This window comes from Colius striatus, chromosome 1, assembly GCF_028858725.1.
Source record: "Colius striatus isolate bColStr4 chromosome 1, bColStr4.1.hap1, whole genome shotgun sequence".
NCBI lineage: Eukaryota > Metazoa > Chordata > Aves > Coliiformes > Coliidae > Colius > Colius striatus.
This window is the reverse complement of record NC_084759.1, coordinates 156380729-156395841: the sequence shown is the minus strand read 5'-3', so window position 1 is coordinate 156395841 and position 15113 is coordinate 156380729. Positions and strand designations below refer to the sequence as shown.

Genomic DNA, 15113 nt, shown 5'->3' with positions numbered 1-15113 from the left:
CTCAAAACCGGCTTTAAGGAGACCCAGGTCATTAGGTCTACCTCACTTCCTCCTAGCCCAGACTCAGCAGCTTATTGCAGCACCAGCAGGTCAAGGGCGCAGATTTGAGTGTGTGGCAGAAGCAGCGACGGCAGTGGGAAAGGAGCCCAAAACTTAAGCCAGCCCAGCATGGCCCCACTGTCTCCTTAGAGAAACAAGGTGTGGCTGCTGGAAAGCTACCTGGTGAGAGCAGTCTGCTGCTCAACGACCATCTGAATGTGAATGGCAGTGTCCTTGGCTGGCCAAGGTGGCCAGTAGCCTCTTGGCTTGTGTCAGATATTGTGTGATCAGCAAGTTTAAGGCAGTGGGCTTGACCTTTTTTCACATGTGGAATACCGTGTTTTCTCTTGGGCCCCTGACTCCAAGTTGTGCTGAAGGATGTCCAAAGACAAGCCAGGAAGCTGCTGAAGTGTCTGGAGCAAGAGAGCTAAGAGCAACAGCTGAGGGAACTGGACATTGTCTGCCTGGAGAAAAGGAGGCTGTGGGGAGACCTTCCCACTCTCTACAACTAACTTTCAGAAAGGAGGCTGTACCCAGGCGGGGTTGGGTCTCTTCTGCCAAGTAGCAAGTGATAGGAGAACAGGAATAGCCCTTAACTGTGCCAAGGGAGGTATGGATTCCGTCTTGGGAAGAATGCCTTCAGTGACAGGGTTATCGAGCCCTGGCACAGGCTGCCCAGTGGCGCTTAGGGACATGGACTAGGGGCAGACTTGGCAGTGCTAATTTGCTTTTGGACTCGCTGAGACTCTCCCAGCCATAGCAGTTCTAAGGCTCTACCTGAGATTCAGGGAGGGAGAAGTCATCTTTCTTCTGCTCTGCCTTTCTCACTTGCGAGACACCTGCAGAGAAGAGAAGCAGCACAACGCTGCTGTGAGTGCTTCTTTCACTCTGCTTTCTGCAGCCCCTTCACCCCAGGGAAGTTTACAAAGGTAACCATCCACTGCGACAGGAACTCACCTTTGCTGCACTGTGCTGACACAGGCTGGCTGTGCACAACAATGGAACGCTTCTTTTTGTGTATTGGTTTAGTTGACTGTTCATCCTCCACCTGCACGATGTCAAAGAGAAAGGTGAGAACTGGCATAGACTCCTCCTCGACCTGTTCACACACATAAAGCTCCTGCTTCAGCCACTGTGTGTAACAGCGTACCAGGTGATGGAAAGAACAGAGAGGCAAACATTGGAAGCGTGTTGAGCATCTCTATTGAGTGGGGTTTTTAAAGAGGTTGAAGTAAATCTGCCCAGGAGAGATATCATCTTGGCAGAAACAGGTATATGTTTTGATTGTTGGCACTATGGGCAGCCGTGTGAGAGTGACTGGATGCAGGGAAGAGAGCTGCGTTGTACAAAACCAGCAAGGCCCACAGTGCCAGCCTGCTAGCATTTCTCTGGCCTGTACCAGGCAGAAAGCTTTAATCTTTCAAGACTGTTCTAAACCCCCAGCTCAAAACCAGCTGCTCGGAGACCCAGGTCATTAGGTCTAGCTCACTTCCTCCCAGCCCAGACTCAGCAGCTTATTGCAGCACCAGCATGTCAAGGCGCAGTTTTCAGTGTGTGGCAGAAGCAGCGACGGCAGTGGGAAAGGAGCCCAAAACTGAAGCCAGCCCAGCGTGGCCCCACTGTCTCCTTAGAAAAGGCAAATTTTGGGTGCTGGAAAGCTGCTTGGTTGGAGAAGTCTGCTGCTCAACGACCATCTGAATGTGAATGGCAGTGTCCTTGGCTGGCCAAGAAGGCCAGAAGCCTCTTGGCTTCTATTAGATATTGTGTGACCAGCAAGCCTAAGACACCCTCCATGTTTCATATGTAGAATATTGTGCTTCCTCTTGGGCCCCTCACTCCAAGTGCTGCTGAAGGATGTCCAAAGACAAGCCAGGAAGCTGCTGAAGGGTCTCGAGCATGAGTGCTAAGAGCAACAGCTGGGGGAACTGGACATGGTCTGCCTGGAGAAAAGGAGGCTGTGGGGAGACCTTCCCACTCTCTACAACTAACTTCCAGAAAGGAGGCTGTACCCAGGCAGGGTTGGGTCTCTTCTGCCAAGTAGCAAGTGATAGGAGAAGAGGAATAGCCCTTAAGTGTGCCAAGGGAGGTTTGGATTGTGTCTTGGGAAGAATGCCTTCAGTGACAGGGTTATCGAGCCCTGGCACAGGCTGCCCAGTGGCGCTTAGGGACATGGACTAGGGGCAGACTTGGCAGTGCTAATTTGCTTTTGGACTCGTTGAGACTCTCCCAGCCATAGCAGTTCTAAGGCTCTACCTGAGATTCAGGGAAGGAGAAATCATCTTTCTTCTGTTCTGCCTTTGTCACTGGCGAGACATCTGCAGAGAAGAGAAGCAGCACAACGCTGCTGTGAGTGCTTCTTTCACTCTGCTTTCTGCAGCCCCTTCACCCCAGGGAAGTTTACAGAGGTAACCATCCACTGCGACAGGAACTCACCTTTGCTGCACTGTGCTGACACAGGCTGGCTGTGCACAACAATGGAACGCTTCTTTTTGTGTATTGGTTTAGTTGACTGTTCATCCTCCACCTGCATGATGTCAAAGAGAAAGGTTGGAACTGGCACAGACTCCTCCTCGACCTGTTCACACACACAAAGCTCCTGCTTCAGCCACTGTGTGTAACAGTGTACCAGGTGATGGAAAGAACACAGAGGCAAGCATGGGAAGTGTGTTGGGCCTCTCTGTTGAGTGGGGCTTTTAAAGGGGCCAAAGTAAAGCTGCCCAGGAGAGACATGATCTACGTAGAAACAGGTACATGTCTTGACTGTTGCACTATGGGGAGCCGTGTGAGAGTGGCTGGATGCAGTGAAAAGAGCTGTGTTGTACAAAACCAGCAAGGCCCACAGTGCCAGCCTGCTAGCATTTCTCTGTCCTGTACCAGGCAGAAAGCTTTAATTTTTCAAGCCTGTCCTAAACTCCCAGCTCATAGGCCACCTGCTAGGAGACTCAGGTCATTACCTCTACCTCGCTTCCTCCCAGCCCAAACTCAGCAGTCTGTTGCAGCACTGGCAGGTCAAGGGCGCAGATTTGAGCATGTGGCAGAAGCCGCGACCGCAGGGGGAAAGCAGCCCAAAACTCAAGCCAGCCCAGCGTGGCCCCAGTGTCTCCTTAGAAAAGGCAAATTTTGGCTCCTGGAAAGCTGCCTGGTGGGAGGAGTCTGCTGCTCAACGGCCATCTGAATGTGAATGGCAGTGTCCTTGGCTGGCCAAGAAGGCCAGAAGCCTCTTGGCTTGTGTCAGATATTGTATGACCAGCAAGCCTAAGGCACCCTCAGTGTTTGACATGTAGAATATTGTGCTTGCTTTTGGGCCCCTCACTCCAAGTGCTGCTGAAGGATGTCCAAAGACAAGCCAGGAAGCTGCTGAAGGGTCTCGAGCATGAGTGCTAAGAGCAACAGCTGAGGGAACTTTACACGGTCAGCCAGGAGAAAAGGAGGCTGTGGGGAGACCGTCCCACTCTCTACAACTAACTTCCAGAAAGGAGGCTGTACCCAGGCGGGGTTGGGTCTCTTCTGCCAAGTAGCAAGTGATAGGAGAAGAGGAATAGCCCTTAAGTGTCCCAAGGGAGGTTTGGATTGCGTCTTGGGAAGAATGCCTTCAGTGACAGGGTTATCGAGCCCTGGCACAGGCTGCCCAGTGGCGCTTAGGGACATGGATTAGGGGCAGATTGGCAGTGCAAGTTTGCTGTTGGACTCGCTGAGACGCTCCCAGCCATAGCAGTTCTAAGGCTCTACCTCAAATTGAGAGAGGGAGAAGTCATCTTCCTTTTGCTCTGCCTTTGTCACTTGCGAGACACCTGCAGAGAAGAGAAGTAGCACAATGCTGCTGTGAGTGCTTCTTTCACTCTGCTTTCTGCAGCCCATTTACACCAGAGAGGCTTACAGTGGTAATCACCCAGTGAGATAGGAACTTACCTTTGCTGCACTGTGCTGACACAGGCTGGCTGTGCACAACAATGGAACCCTTTTTGTTTAAAGATTTAAATGAACATTCATCCTCCACCTGCATGATGTGAAAGAGAAAGGTGAGAACTGTCAGAGAATCCTCCTTGACCTGTTCGCACACACAAAGCTCCCGCTTCAGCCACTGCGTGTAACAGCGTATCAGGTGATGGAAAGAACAGAGAGGCAAACATGGGAAGCGTGTTGGGCATGTCTTTTGAGTGGGGCTTTTAAAGGGGCCAAAGTAAAGCTGCCCAGGAGAGATCTGATCTAGGTAGAAACAGGTACATGTGTTTACTGTTGGAACTATGGGCAGTTGTGTGAGAGTGACTGGATGCAGGGAAGAGAGCTGTGTGGTACAAAACTAGAAATATTCACAGTGCTACCCTGCTAGCATTTTCTTGGCCTGTACTAGGAAGAAAGCTTTAATTTTTCAAGCCTGTCCTAAACTCCCAGCTCAAAACCGGCTTTAAGGAGACCCAGGTCATTAGGTCTACCTCACTTCCTCCTAGCCCAGACTCAGCAGCTTATTGCAGCACCAGCAGGTCAAGGGCGCAGATTTGAGTGTGTGGCAGAAGCAGCGACGGCAGTGGGAAAGGAGCCCAAAACTTAAGCCAGCCCAGCATGGCCCCACTGTCTCCTTAGAGAAACAAGGTGTGGCTGCTGGAAAGCTACCTGGTGAGAGCAGTCTGCTGCTCAACGACCATCTGAATGTGAATGGCAGTGTCCTTGGCTGGCCAAGGTGGCCAGTAGCCTCTTGGCTTGTGTCAGATATTGTGTGATCAGCAAGTTTAAGGCAGTGGGCTTGACCTTTTTTCACATGTGGAATACCGTGTTTTCTCTTGGGCCCCTGACTCCAAGTTGTGCTGAAGGATGTCCAAAGACAAGCCAGGAAGCTGCTGAAGTGTCTGGAGCAAGAGAGCTAAGAGCAACAGCTGAGGGAACTGGACATTGTCTGCCTGGAGAAAAGGAGGCTGTGGGGAGACCTTCCCACTCTCTACAACTAACTTTCAGAAAGGAGGCTGTACCCAGGCGGGGTTGGGTCTCTTCTGCCAAGTAGCAAGTGATAGGAGAACAGGAATAGCCCTTAACTGTGCCAAGGGAGGTATGGATTCCGTCTTGGGAAGAATGCCTTCAGTGACAGGGTTATCGAGCCCTGGCACAGGCTGCCCAGTGGCGCTTAGGGACATGGACTAGGGGCAGACTTGGCAGTGCTAATTTGCTTTTGGACTCGCTGAGACTCTCCCAGCCATAGCAGTTCTAAGGCTCTACCTGAGATTCAGGGAGGGAGAAGTCATCTTTCTTCTGCTCTGCCTTTCTCACTTGCGAGACACCTGCAGAGAAGAGAAGCAGCACAACGCTGCTGTGAGTGCTTCTTTCACTCTGCTTTCTGCAGCCCCTTCACCCCAGGGAAGTTTACAAAGGTAACCATCCACTGCGACAGGAACTCACCTTTGCTGCACTGTGCTGACACAGGCTGGCTGTGCACAACAATGGAACGCTTCTTTTTGTGTATTGGTTTAGTTGACTGTTCATCCTCCACCTGCACGATGTCAAAGAGAAAGGTGAGAACTGGCATAGACTCCTCCTCGACCTGTTCACACACATAAAGCTCCTGCTTCAGCCACTGTGTGTAACAGCGTACCAGGTGATGGAAAGAACAGAGAGGCAAACATTGGAAGCGTGTTGAGCATCTCTATTGAGTGGGGTTTTTAAAGAGGTTGAAGTAAATCTGCCCAGGAGAGATATCATCTTGGCAGAAACAGGTATATGTTTTGATTGTTGGCACTATGGGCAGCCGTGTGAGAGTGACTGGATGCAGGGAAGAGAGCTGCGTTGTACAAAACCAGCAAGGCCCACAGTGCCAGCCTGCTAGCATTTCTCTGGCCTGTACCAGGCAGAAAGCTTTAATCTTTCAAGACTGTTCTAAACCCCCAGCTCAAAACCAGCTGCTCGGAGACCCAGGTCATTAGGTCTAGCTCACTTCCTCCCAGCCCAGACTCAGCAGCTTATTGCAGCACCAGCATGTCAAGGCGCAGTTTTCAGTGTGTGGCAGAAGCAGCGACGGCAGTGGGAAAGGAGCCCAAAACTGAAGCCAGCCCAGCGTGGCCCCACTGTCTCCTTAGAAAAGGCAAATTTTGGGTGCTGGAAAGCTGCTTGGTTGGAGAAGTCTGCTGCTCAACGACCATCTGAATGTGAATGGCAGTGTCCTTGGCTGGCCAAGAAGGCCAGAAGCCTCTTGGCTTCTATTAGATATTGTGTGACCAGCAAGCCTAAGACACCCTCCATGTTTCATATGTAGAATATTGTGCTTCCTCTTGGGCCCCTCACTCCAAGTGCTGCTTAAGGATGTCCAAAGACAAGCCAGGAAGCTGATGAAGGGTCTCGAGCACGAGTACGAAGAGTAACAGCTGGGGGAACTGGACATGGTCAGCCAGGAGAAAAGGAGGCTGTGAAGAGACTTCACTCTCTACAGCTAACTTTCAGAAAGGAGGCTGTACCCAGGCGGGGTTGGGTCTTTTCTACCAAGTAGCAAGTGATAGGAGAAGAGGAATAGCCCTTAAGTGTCCCAAGGGAGGTTTGGATTGCGTCTTGGGAAGAATGCCTTCAGTGACAGGGTTATCGAGCCCTGGCACAGGCTGCCCAGTGGCGCTTAGGGACATGGACTAGGGGCAGACTTGGCAGTGCTAATTTGCTTTTGGACTCGCTGAGACTCTCCCAGCCATAGCAGTTCTAAGGCTCTACCTGAGATTCAGGGAAGGAGAAATCATCTTTCTTCTGTTCTGCCTTTGTCACTGGCGAGACATCTGCAGAGAAGAGAAGCAGCACAACGCTGCTGTGAGTGCTTCTTTCACTCTGCTTTCTGCAGCCCCTTCACCCCAGGGAAGTTTACAGAGGTAACCATCCACTGCGACAGGAACTCACCTTTGCTGCACTGTGCTGACACAAACTGGCTGTGCACAACAATGGAACGCTTCTTTTTGTGTATTGGTTTAGTTGACTGTTCATCCTCCACCTGCATGATGTCAAACAGAAAGGTGAGAACTGGCATAGACTCCTCCTCGACCTGTTCACACACACAAAGCTCCTGCTTCAGCCACTGTGTGTAACAGCATACCAGGTGATGGAAAGAACAAAGAGGCAAGCATGGGAAGCGTGTTGAGCATCTCTATTGAGTGGGGCTTTTAAAGAGGTTGAAGTAAATCTCCCAGGAGAGATATCATCTTGGCAGAAACAGGTATATGTTTTGATTGTTGGCACAATGGGCAGCCGTGTGAGAGTGACTGGATGCAGGGAAGAGAGCTGCGTTGTACAAAACCAGCAAGGCCCACAGTGCCAGCCTGCTAGCATTTCTCTGGCCTGTACCAGGCAGAAAGCTTTAATCTTTCAAGACTGTTCTAAACCCCCAGCTCAAAATCAGCTGCTCGGAAACCCAGGTCATTAGGTCTAGCTCACTTCCTCCCAGCCCAGACTCAGCAGCTTATTGCAGCACCAGCATGTCAAGGCGCAGTTTTCAGTGTGTGGCAGAAGCAGCGACGGCAGTGGGAAAGGAGCCCAAAACTGAAGCCAGCCCAGCGTGGCCCCACTGTCTCCTTAGAAAAGGCAAATTTTGGGTGCTGGAAAGCTGCTTGGTTGGAGAAGTCTGCTGCTCAACGACCATCATAATGTGAATGGCAGTGTCCATGGCTGGCCAAGAAGGCCAGTGGCCTCTTGGCTTGTGTCAGATATCGTGTGGCCAGCAAGCCTCAGGCACCCTCCATGTTTCACATGTAGAATACTGTGTTTGCTCTTGGGCCCCTCACTCCAAGTGCTGCTGAAGGATGGCCAAAGAAAACCCAGGAAGCTGCTGAAGGGTCTCGAGCACAAGTACGAAGAGTAACAGCTTAGGGAACTGGACATGGTCAGCCAGGAGAAAAGGAGGCTGTGAAGAGACTTCACTCTCTACAGCTAACTTTCAGAAAGGAGGCTGTACCCAGGCAGGGTTGGGTCTTTTCTGCCAAGTAGCAAGTGATAGGAGAAGAGGAATAGCCCTTAAGTGTCCCAAGGGAGGTTTGGATTGCGTCTTGGGAAGGAGAAGAGGAATAGCCCTTAAGTGTCCCAAGGGAGGTTTGGATTGTGTCTTGGGAAGAATGCCTTCAGTGACAGTGTTATCGAGCCCTGGCAGAGGCTGCCCAGTGGCGCTTAGGGACAAGGACTAGGGGCAGACTTGGCAGTGCTAATTTGCTTTTGGACTCGTTGAGATTCTCCCAGGCATAGCAGTTCTAAGGCTCTACCTGAGATTCAGGGAAGGAGAAGTCATCTTCCTTTTGCTCTGCCTTTGTCACTTGCGAGACACCTGCAGAGAAGAGAAGCAGCACAACGCTGCTGTGAGTGCTTCTTTCACTCTGCTTTCTGCAGCCCCTTCACCCCAGGGAAGTTTACAGAGGTAACCATCCACTGCGACAGGAACTCACCTTTGCTGCACTGTGCTGACACAGGCTGGCTGTGCACAACAATGGAACCCTTTTTGTTTAAAGATTTAAATGAACATTCATCCTCCACCTGCATGATGTGAAAGAGAAAGGTGAGAACTGTCAGAGAATCCTCCTTGACCTGTTCGCACACACAAAGCTCCCGCTTCAGCCACTGCGTGTAACAGCGTATCAGGTGATGGAAAGAACAGAGAGGCAAACATGGGAAGCGTGTTGGGCATGTCTTTTGAGTGGGGCTTTTAAAGGGGCCAAAGTAAAGCTGCCCAGGAGAGATCTGATCTAGGTAGAAACAGGTACATGTGTTTACTGTTGGAACTATGGGCAGTTGTGTGAGAGTGACTGGATGCAGGGAAGAGAGCTGTGTGGTACAAAACTAGAAATATTCACAGTGCTACCCTGCTAGCATTTCTCTGTCCTGTACTAGGAAGAAAGCTTTAATTTTTCAAGCCTGTCCTAAACTCCCAGCTCAAAACCGGCTTTAAGGAGACCCAGGTCATTAGGTCTACCTCACTTCCTCCTAGCCCAGACTCAGCAGCTTATTGCAGCACCAGCAGGTCAAGGGCGCAGATTTGAGTGTGTGGCAGAAGCAGCGACGGCAGTGGGAAAGGAGCCCAAAACTTAAGCCAGCCCAGCATGGCCCCACTGTCTCCTTAGAGAAGGCAAGGTGTGGCTGCTGGAAAGCTACCTGGTGAGAGCAGTCTGCTGCTCAACGACCATCTGAATGTGAATGGCAGTGTCCTTGGCTGGCCAAGGTGGCCAGTAGCCTCTTGGCTTGTGTCAGATATTGTGTGATCAGCAAGTTTAAGGCAGTGGGCTTGACCTTTTTTCACATGTGGAATACCGTGTTTTCTCTTGGGCCCCTGACTCCAAGTTGTGCTGAAGGATGTCCAAAGACAAGCCAGGAAGCTGGTGACAGGTCTGGAGCAAGAGAGCTAAGAGCAACAGCTGAGGGAACTGGACATTGTCTGCCTGGAGAAAAGGAGGCTGTGGGGAGACCTTCCCACTCTCTACAACTAACTTTCAGAAAGGAGGCTGTACCCAGGCGGGGTTGGGTCTCTTCTGCCAAGTAGCAAGTGATAGGAGAACAGGAATAGCCCTTAACTGTGCCAAGGGAGGTATGGATTCCGTCTTGGGAAGAATGCCTTCAGTGACAGGGTTATCGAGCCCTGGCACAGGCTGCCCAGTGGCGCTTAGGGACATGGACTAGGGGCAGACTTGGCAGTGCTAATTTGCTTTTGGACTCGCTGAGACTCTCCCAGCCATAGCAGTTCTAAGGCTCTACCTGAGATTCAGGGAGGGAGAAGTCATCTTTCTTCTGCTCTGCCTTTCTCACTTGCGAGACACCTGCAGAGAAGAGAAGCAGCACAACGCTGCTGTGAGTGCTTCTTTCACTCTGCTTTCTGCAGCCCCTTCACCCCAGGGAAGTTTACAGAGGTAACCATCCACTGCGACAGGAACTCACCTTTGCTGCACTGTGCTGACACAGGCTGGCTGTGCACAACAATGGAACGCTTCTTTTTGTGTATTGGTTTAGTTGACTGTTCATCCTCCACCTGCACGATGTCAAAGAGAAAGGTGAGAACTGGCATAGACTCCTCCTCGACCTGTTCACACACACAAAGCTCCTGCTTCAGCCACTGTGTGTAACAGCATACCAGGTGATGGAAAGAACAAAGAGGCAAGCATGGGAAGCGTGTTGAGCATCTCTATTGAGTGGGGCTTTTAAAGAGGTTGAAGTAAATCTCCCAGGAGAGATATCATCTTGGCAGAAACAGGTATATGTTTTGATTGTTGGCACTATGGGCAGCCGTGTGAGAGTGACTGGATGCAGGGAAGAGAGCTGCGTTGTACAAAACCAGCAAGGCCCACAGTGCCAGCCTGCTAGCATTTCTCTGGCCTGTACCAGGCAGAAAGCTTTAATCTTTCAAGACTGTTCTAAACCCCCAGCTCAAAACCAGCTGCTCGGAAACCCAGGTCATTAGGTCTAGCTCACTTCCTCCCAGCCCAGACTCAGCAGCTTATTGCAGCACCAGCATGTCAAGGCGCAGTTTTCAGTGTGTGGCAGAAGCAGCGACGGCAGTGGGAAAGGAGCCCAAAACTGAAGCCAGCCCAGCGTGGCCCCACTGTCTCCTTAGAAAAGGCAAATTTTGGGTGCTGGAAAGCTGCTTGGTTGGAGAAGTCTGCTGCTCAACGACCATCATAATGTGAATGGCAGTGTCCATGGCTGGCCAAGAAGGCCAGTAGCCTCTTGGCTTGTGTCAGATATCGTGTGGCCAGCAAGCCTCAGGCACCCTCCATGTTTCACATGTAGAATACTGTGTTTGCTCTTGGGCCCCTCACTCCAAGTGCTGCTGAAGGATGGCCAAAGAAAACCCAGGAAGCTGCTGAAGGGTCTCGAGCACAAGTACGAAGAGTAACAGCTTAGGGAACTGGACATGGTCAGCCAGGAGAAAAGGAGGCTGTGAAGAGACTTCACTCTCTACAGCTAACTTTCAGAAAGGAGGCTGTACCCAGGCAGGGTTGGGTCTTTTCTGCCAAGTAGCAAGTGATAGGAGAAGAGGAATAGCCCTTAAGTGTCCCAAGGGAGGTTTGGATTGCGTCTTGGGAAGGAGAAGAGGAATAGCCCTTAAGTGTCCCAAGGGAGGTTTGGATTGCGTCTTGGGAAGAATGCCTTCAGTGACAGTGTTATCGAGCCCTGGCAGAGGCTGCCCAGTGGCGCTTAGGGACAAGGACTAGGGGCAGACTTGGCAGTGCTAATTTGCTTTTGGACTCGTTGAGATTCTCCCAGGCATAGCAGTTCTAAGGCTCTACCTGAGATTCAGGGAAGGAGAAGTCATCTTCCTTTTGCTCTGCCTTTGTCACTTGCGAGACACCTGCAGAGAAGAGAAGCAGCACAACGCTGCTGTGAGTGCTTCTTTCACTCTGCTTTCTGCAGCCCCTTCACCCCAGGGAAGTTTACAGAGGTAACCATCCACTGCGACAGGAACTCACCTTTGCTGCACTGTGCTGACACAGGCTGGCTGTGCACAACAATGGAACGCTTCTTTTTGTGTATTGGTTTAGTTGACTGTTCATCCTCCACCTGCATGATGTCAAAGAGAAAGGTGAGAACTGGCACAGGCTCCTCCTCGACCTGTTCACACACACAAAGCTCCTGCTTCAGCCACTGCGTGTAACAGCGTATCAGGTGATGGAAAGAACACAGAGGCAAGCATGGGAAGTGTGTTGGGCCTCTCTGTTGAGTGGGGCTTTTAAAGGGGCCAAAGTAAAGCTGCCCAGGAGAAATGTGATCTACGTAGAAACAGGTACATGTCTTGACTGTTGGCACTATGGGGAGCCGTGTGAGAGTGGCTGGATGCAGTGAAAAGAGCTGTGTTGTACAAAACCAGCAAGGCCCACAGTGCCAGCCTGCTAGCATTTCTCTGTCCTGTACCAGGCAGAAAGCTTTAATTTTTCAAGCCTGTCCTAAACTCCCAGCTCATAGGCCACCTGCTAGGAGACTCAGGTCATTACCTCTACCTCGCTTCCTCCCAGCCCAAACTCAGCAGTCTGTTGCAGCACTGGCAGGTCAAGGGCGCAGATTTGAGCATGTGGCAGAAGCCGCGACCGCAGGGGGAAAGCAGCCCAAAACTCAAGCCAGCCCAGCGTGGCCCCAGTGTCTCCTTAGAAAAGGCAAATTTTGGCTCCTGGAAAGCTGCCTGGTGGGAGGAGTCTGCTGCTCAACGGCCATCTGAATGTGAATGGCAGTGTCCTTGGCTGGCCAAGAAGGCCAGAAGCCTCTTGGCTTGTGTCAGATATTGTATGACCAGCAAGCCTAAGGCACCCTCAGTGTTTGACATGTAGAATATTGTGCTTGCTTTTGGGCCCCTCACTCCAAGTGCTGCTGAAGGATGTCCAAAGACAAGCCAGGAAGCTGCTGAAGGGTCTCGAGCATGAGTGCTAAGAGCAACAGCTGAGGGAACTTTACACGGTCAGCCAGGAGAAAAGGAGGCTGTGGGGAGACCGTCCCACTCTCTACAACTAACTTCCAGAAAGGAGGCTGTACCCAGGCGGGGTTGGGTCTCTTCTGCCAAGTAGCAAGTGATAGGAGAAGAGGAATAGCCCTTAAGTGTCCCAAGGGAGGTTTGGATTGCGTCTTGGGAAGAATGCCTTCAGTGACAGGGTTATCGAGCCCTGGCACAGGCTGCCCAGTGGCGCTTAGGGACATGGATTAGGGGCAGATTGGCAGTGCAAGTTTGCTGTTGGACTCGCTGAGACGCTCCCAGCCATAGCAGTTCTAAGGCTCTACCTCAAATTCAGAGAGGGAGAAGTCATCTTTCTTTTGCTCTGCCTTTGTCACTTGCGAGACACCTGCAGAGAAGAGAAGTAGCACAATGCTGCTGTGAGTGCTTCTTTCACTCTGCTTTCTGCAGCCCATTTACACCAGAGAGGCTTACAGTGGTAATCAGCCAGTGAGATAGGAACTTACCTTTGCTGCACTGTGCTGACACAGGCTGGCTGTGCACAACAATGGAACCCTTTTTGTTTAAAGATTTAAATGAACATTCATCCTCCACCTGCATGATGTGAAAGAGAAAGGTGAGAACTGTCAGAGAATCCTCCTTGACCTGTTCGCACATACAAAGCTCCCGCTTCAGCCACTGCGTGTAACAGCGTATCAGGTGATGGAAAGAACAGAGAGGCAAACATGGGAAGCGTGTTGGGCATGTCTTTTGAGTGGGGCTTTTAAAGGGGCCAAAGTAAAGCTGCCCAGGAGAAATGTGATCTACGTAGAAACAGGTACATGTCTTGACTGTTGGCACTATGGGGAGCCGTGTGAGAGTGGCTGGATGCAGGGAAGAGAGCTGCGTTGTACAAAACCAGCGAGCCCCACAGTGCCAGCCTGCTAGCATTTCTCTGTCCTGTACCAGGCAAAAAGCTTTAATTTTTCAAGCCTGTCCTAAACTCCCAGCTCATAGGCCACCTGCTAGGAGACTCAGGTCATTACCTCTACCTCGCTTCCTCCCAGCCCAAACTCAGCAGTCTGTTGCAGCACTGGCAGGTCAAGGGCGCAGATTTGAGCATGTGGCAGAAGCCGCGACCGCAGGGGGAAAGCAGCCCAAAACTCAAGCCAGCCCAGCGTGGCCCCAGTGTCTCCTTAGAAAAGGCAAATTTTGGCTCCTGGAAAGCTGCCTGGTGAGAGAAGTCTGCTGCTCAACGGCCATCTGAATGTGAATGGCAGTGTCCTTGGCTGGCCAAGAAGGCCAGAAGCCTCTTGGCTTCTATTAGATATTGTGTGACCAGCAAGCCTAAGACACCCTCCATGTTTCATATGTAGAATATTGTGCTTCCTCTTGGGCCCCTCACTCCAAGTGCTGCTTAAGGATGTCCAAAGACAAGCCAGGAAGCTGCTGAAGGGTCTCGAGCATGAGTGCTAAGAGCAACAGCTGGGGGAACTGGACATGGTCTGCCTGGAGAAAAGGAGGCTGTGGGGAGACCTTCCCACTCTCTACAACTAACTTCCAGAAAGGAGGCTGTACCCAGGCAGGGTTGGGTCTCTTCTGCCAAGTAGCAAGTGATAGGACAAGAGGAATAGCCCTTAAGTGTGCCAAGGGAGGTTTGGATTGTGTCTTGGGAAGAATGCCTTCAGTGACAGGGTTATCGAGCCCTGGCACAGGCTGCCCAGTGGCGCTTAGGGACATGGATTAGGGGCAGATTGGCAGTGCAAGTTTGCTGTTGGACTCGCTGAGACGCTCCCAGCCATAGCAGTTCTAAGGCTCTACCTCAAATTCAGAGAGGGAGAAGTCATCTTCCTTTTGCTCTGCCTTTGTCACTTGCGAGACACCTGCAGAGAAGAGAAGCAGCACAACGCTGCTGTGAGTGCTTCTTTCACTCTGCTTTCTGCAGCCCCTTCACCCCAGGGAAGTTTACAGAGGTAACCATGCACTGCGACAGGAACTCACCTTTGCTGCACTGTGCTGACACAGGCTGGCTGTGCACAACAATGGAACGCTTCTTTTTGTGTATTGGTTTAGTTGACTGTTCATCCTCCACCTGCATGATGTCAAAGAGAAAGGTTGGAACTGGCACAGACTCCTCCTCGACCTGTTCACACACACAAAGCTCCTGCTTCAGCCACTGTGTGTAACAGTGTACCAGGTGATGGAAAGAACACAGAGGCAAGCATGGGAAGTGTGTTGGGCCTCTCTGTTGAGTGGGGCTTTTAAAGGGGCCAAAGTAAAGCTGCCCAGGAGAGACATGATCTACGTAGAAACAGGTACATGTCTTGACTGTTGCACTATGGGGAGCCGTGTGAGAGTGGCTGGATGCAGTGAAAACAGCTGTGTTGTACAAAACCAGCAAGGCCCACAGTGCCAGCCTGCTAGCATTTCTCTGTCCTGTACCAGGCAGAAAGCTTTAATTTTTCAAGCCTGTCCTAAACTCCCAGCTCATAGGCCACCTGCTAGGAGACTCAGGTCATTACCTCTACCTCGCTTCCTCCCAGCCCAAACTCAGCAGTCTGTTGCAGCACTGGCAGGTCAAGGGCGCAGATTTGAGCATGTGGCAGAAGCCGCGACCGCAGGGGGAAAGCAGCCCAAAACTCAAGCCAGCCCAGGGTGGCCCCAGTGTCTCCTTAGAAAAGGCAAATTTTGGCTCCTGGAAAGCTGCCTGGTGGGAGGAGTCTGC

At 51.4% G+C, this 15113-nt stretch overlaps 1 protein-coding gene across 9 annotated transcripts in view; it reads right to left on the bottom strand.

The window, feature by feature from the left end:
* The window catches only part of LOC133627742 (ankyrin repeat domain-containing protein 18A-like), a 36164-nt gene that overhangs the window by 7714 nt on the left and 13337 nt on the right, over positions 1 to 15113 (bottom strand). For 4 of the 9 annotated variants that reach the window (XM_062014736.1, XM_062014726.1, XM_062014745.1 and 1 more), the window contains 20 exons: positions 14390 to 14480; positions 14210 to 14271; positions 12916 to 13003; positions 12736 to 12797; positions 11439 to 11529; positions 11259 to 11320; positions 9910 to 10000; positions 9730 to 9791; positions 8430 to 8517; positions 8250 to 8311; positions 6901 to 6991; positions 6721 to 6782; positions 5428 to 5518; positions 5248 to 5309; positions 3949 to 4036; positions 3769 to 3830; positions 2473 to 2563; positions 2293 to 2354; positions 997 to 1087; positions 817 to 878 (listed from right to left, as the gene is read on the bottom strand). In XM_062014736.1, coding sequence (XP_061870720.1) covers positions 817 to 878; positions 997 to 1087; positions 2293 to 2354; positions 2473 to 2563; positions 3769 to 3830; positions 3949 to 4036; positions 5248 to 5309; positions 5428 to 5518; positions 6721 to 6782; positions 6901 to 6991; positions 8250 to 8311; positions 8430 to 8517; positions 9730 to 9791; positions 9910 to 10000; positions 11259 to 11320; positions 11439 to 11529; positions 12736 to 12797; positions 12916 to 13003; positions 14210 to 14271; positions 14390 to 14480 — 1521 coding nt within the window. The remainder of the gene's footprint in view (positions 1 to 816; positions 879 to 996; positions 1088 to 2292; positions 2355 to 2472; positions 2564 to 3768; positions 3831 to 3948; positions 4037 to 5247; positions 5310 to 5427; positions 5519 to 6720; positions 6783 to 6900; positions 6992 to 8249; positions 8312 to 8429; positions 8518 to 9729; positions 9792 to 9909; positions 10001 to 11258; positions 11321 to 11438; positions 11530 to 12735; positions 12798 to 12915; positions 13004 to 14209; positions 14272 to 14389; positions 14481 to 15113) is intronic. The other 5 variants (XM_062014770.1, XM_062014768.1, XM_062014752.1 and 2 more) reach the window with 5 other exon arrangements.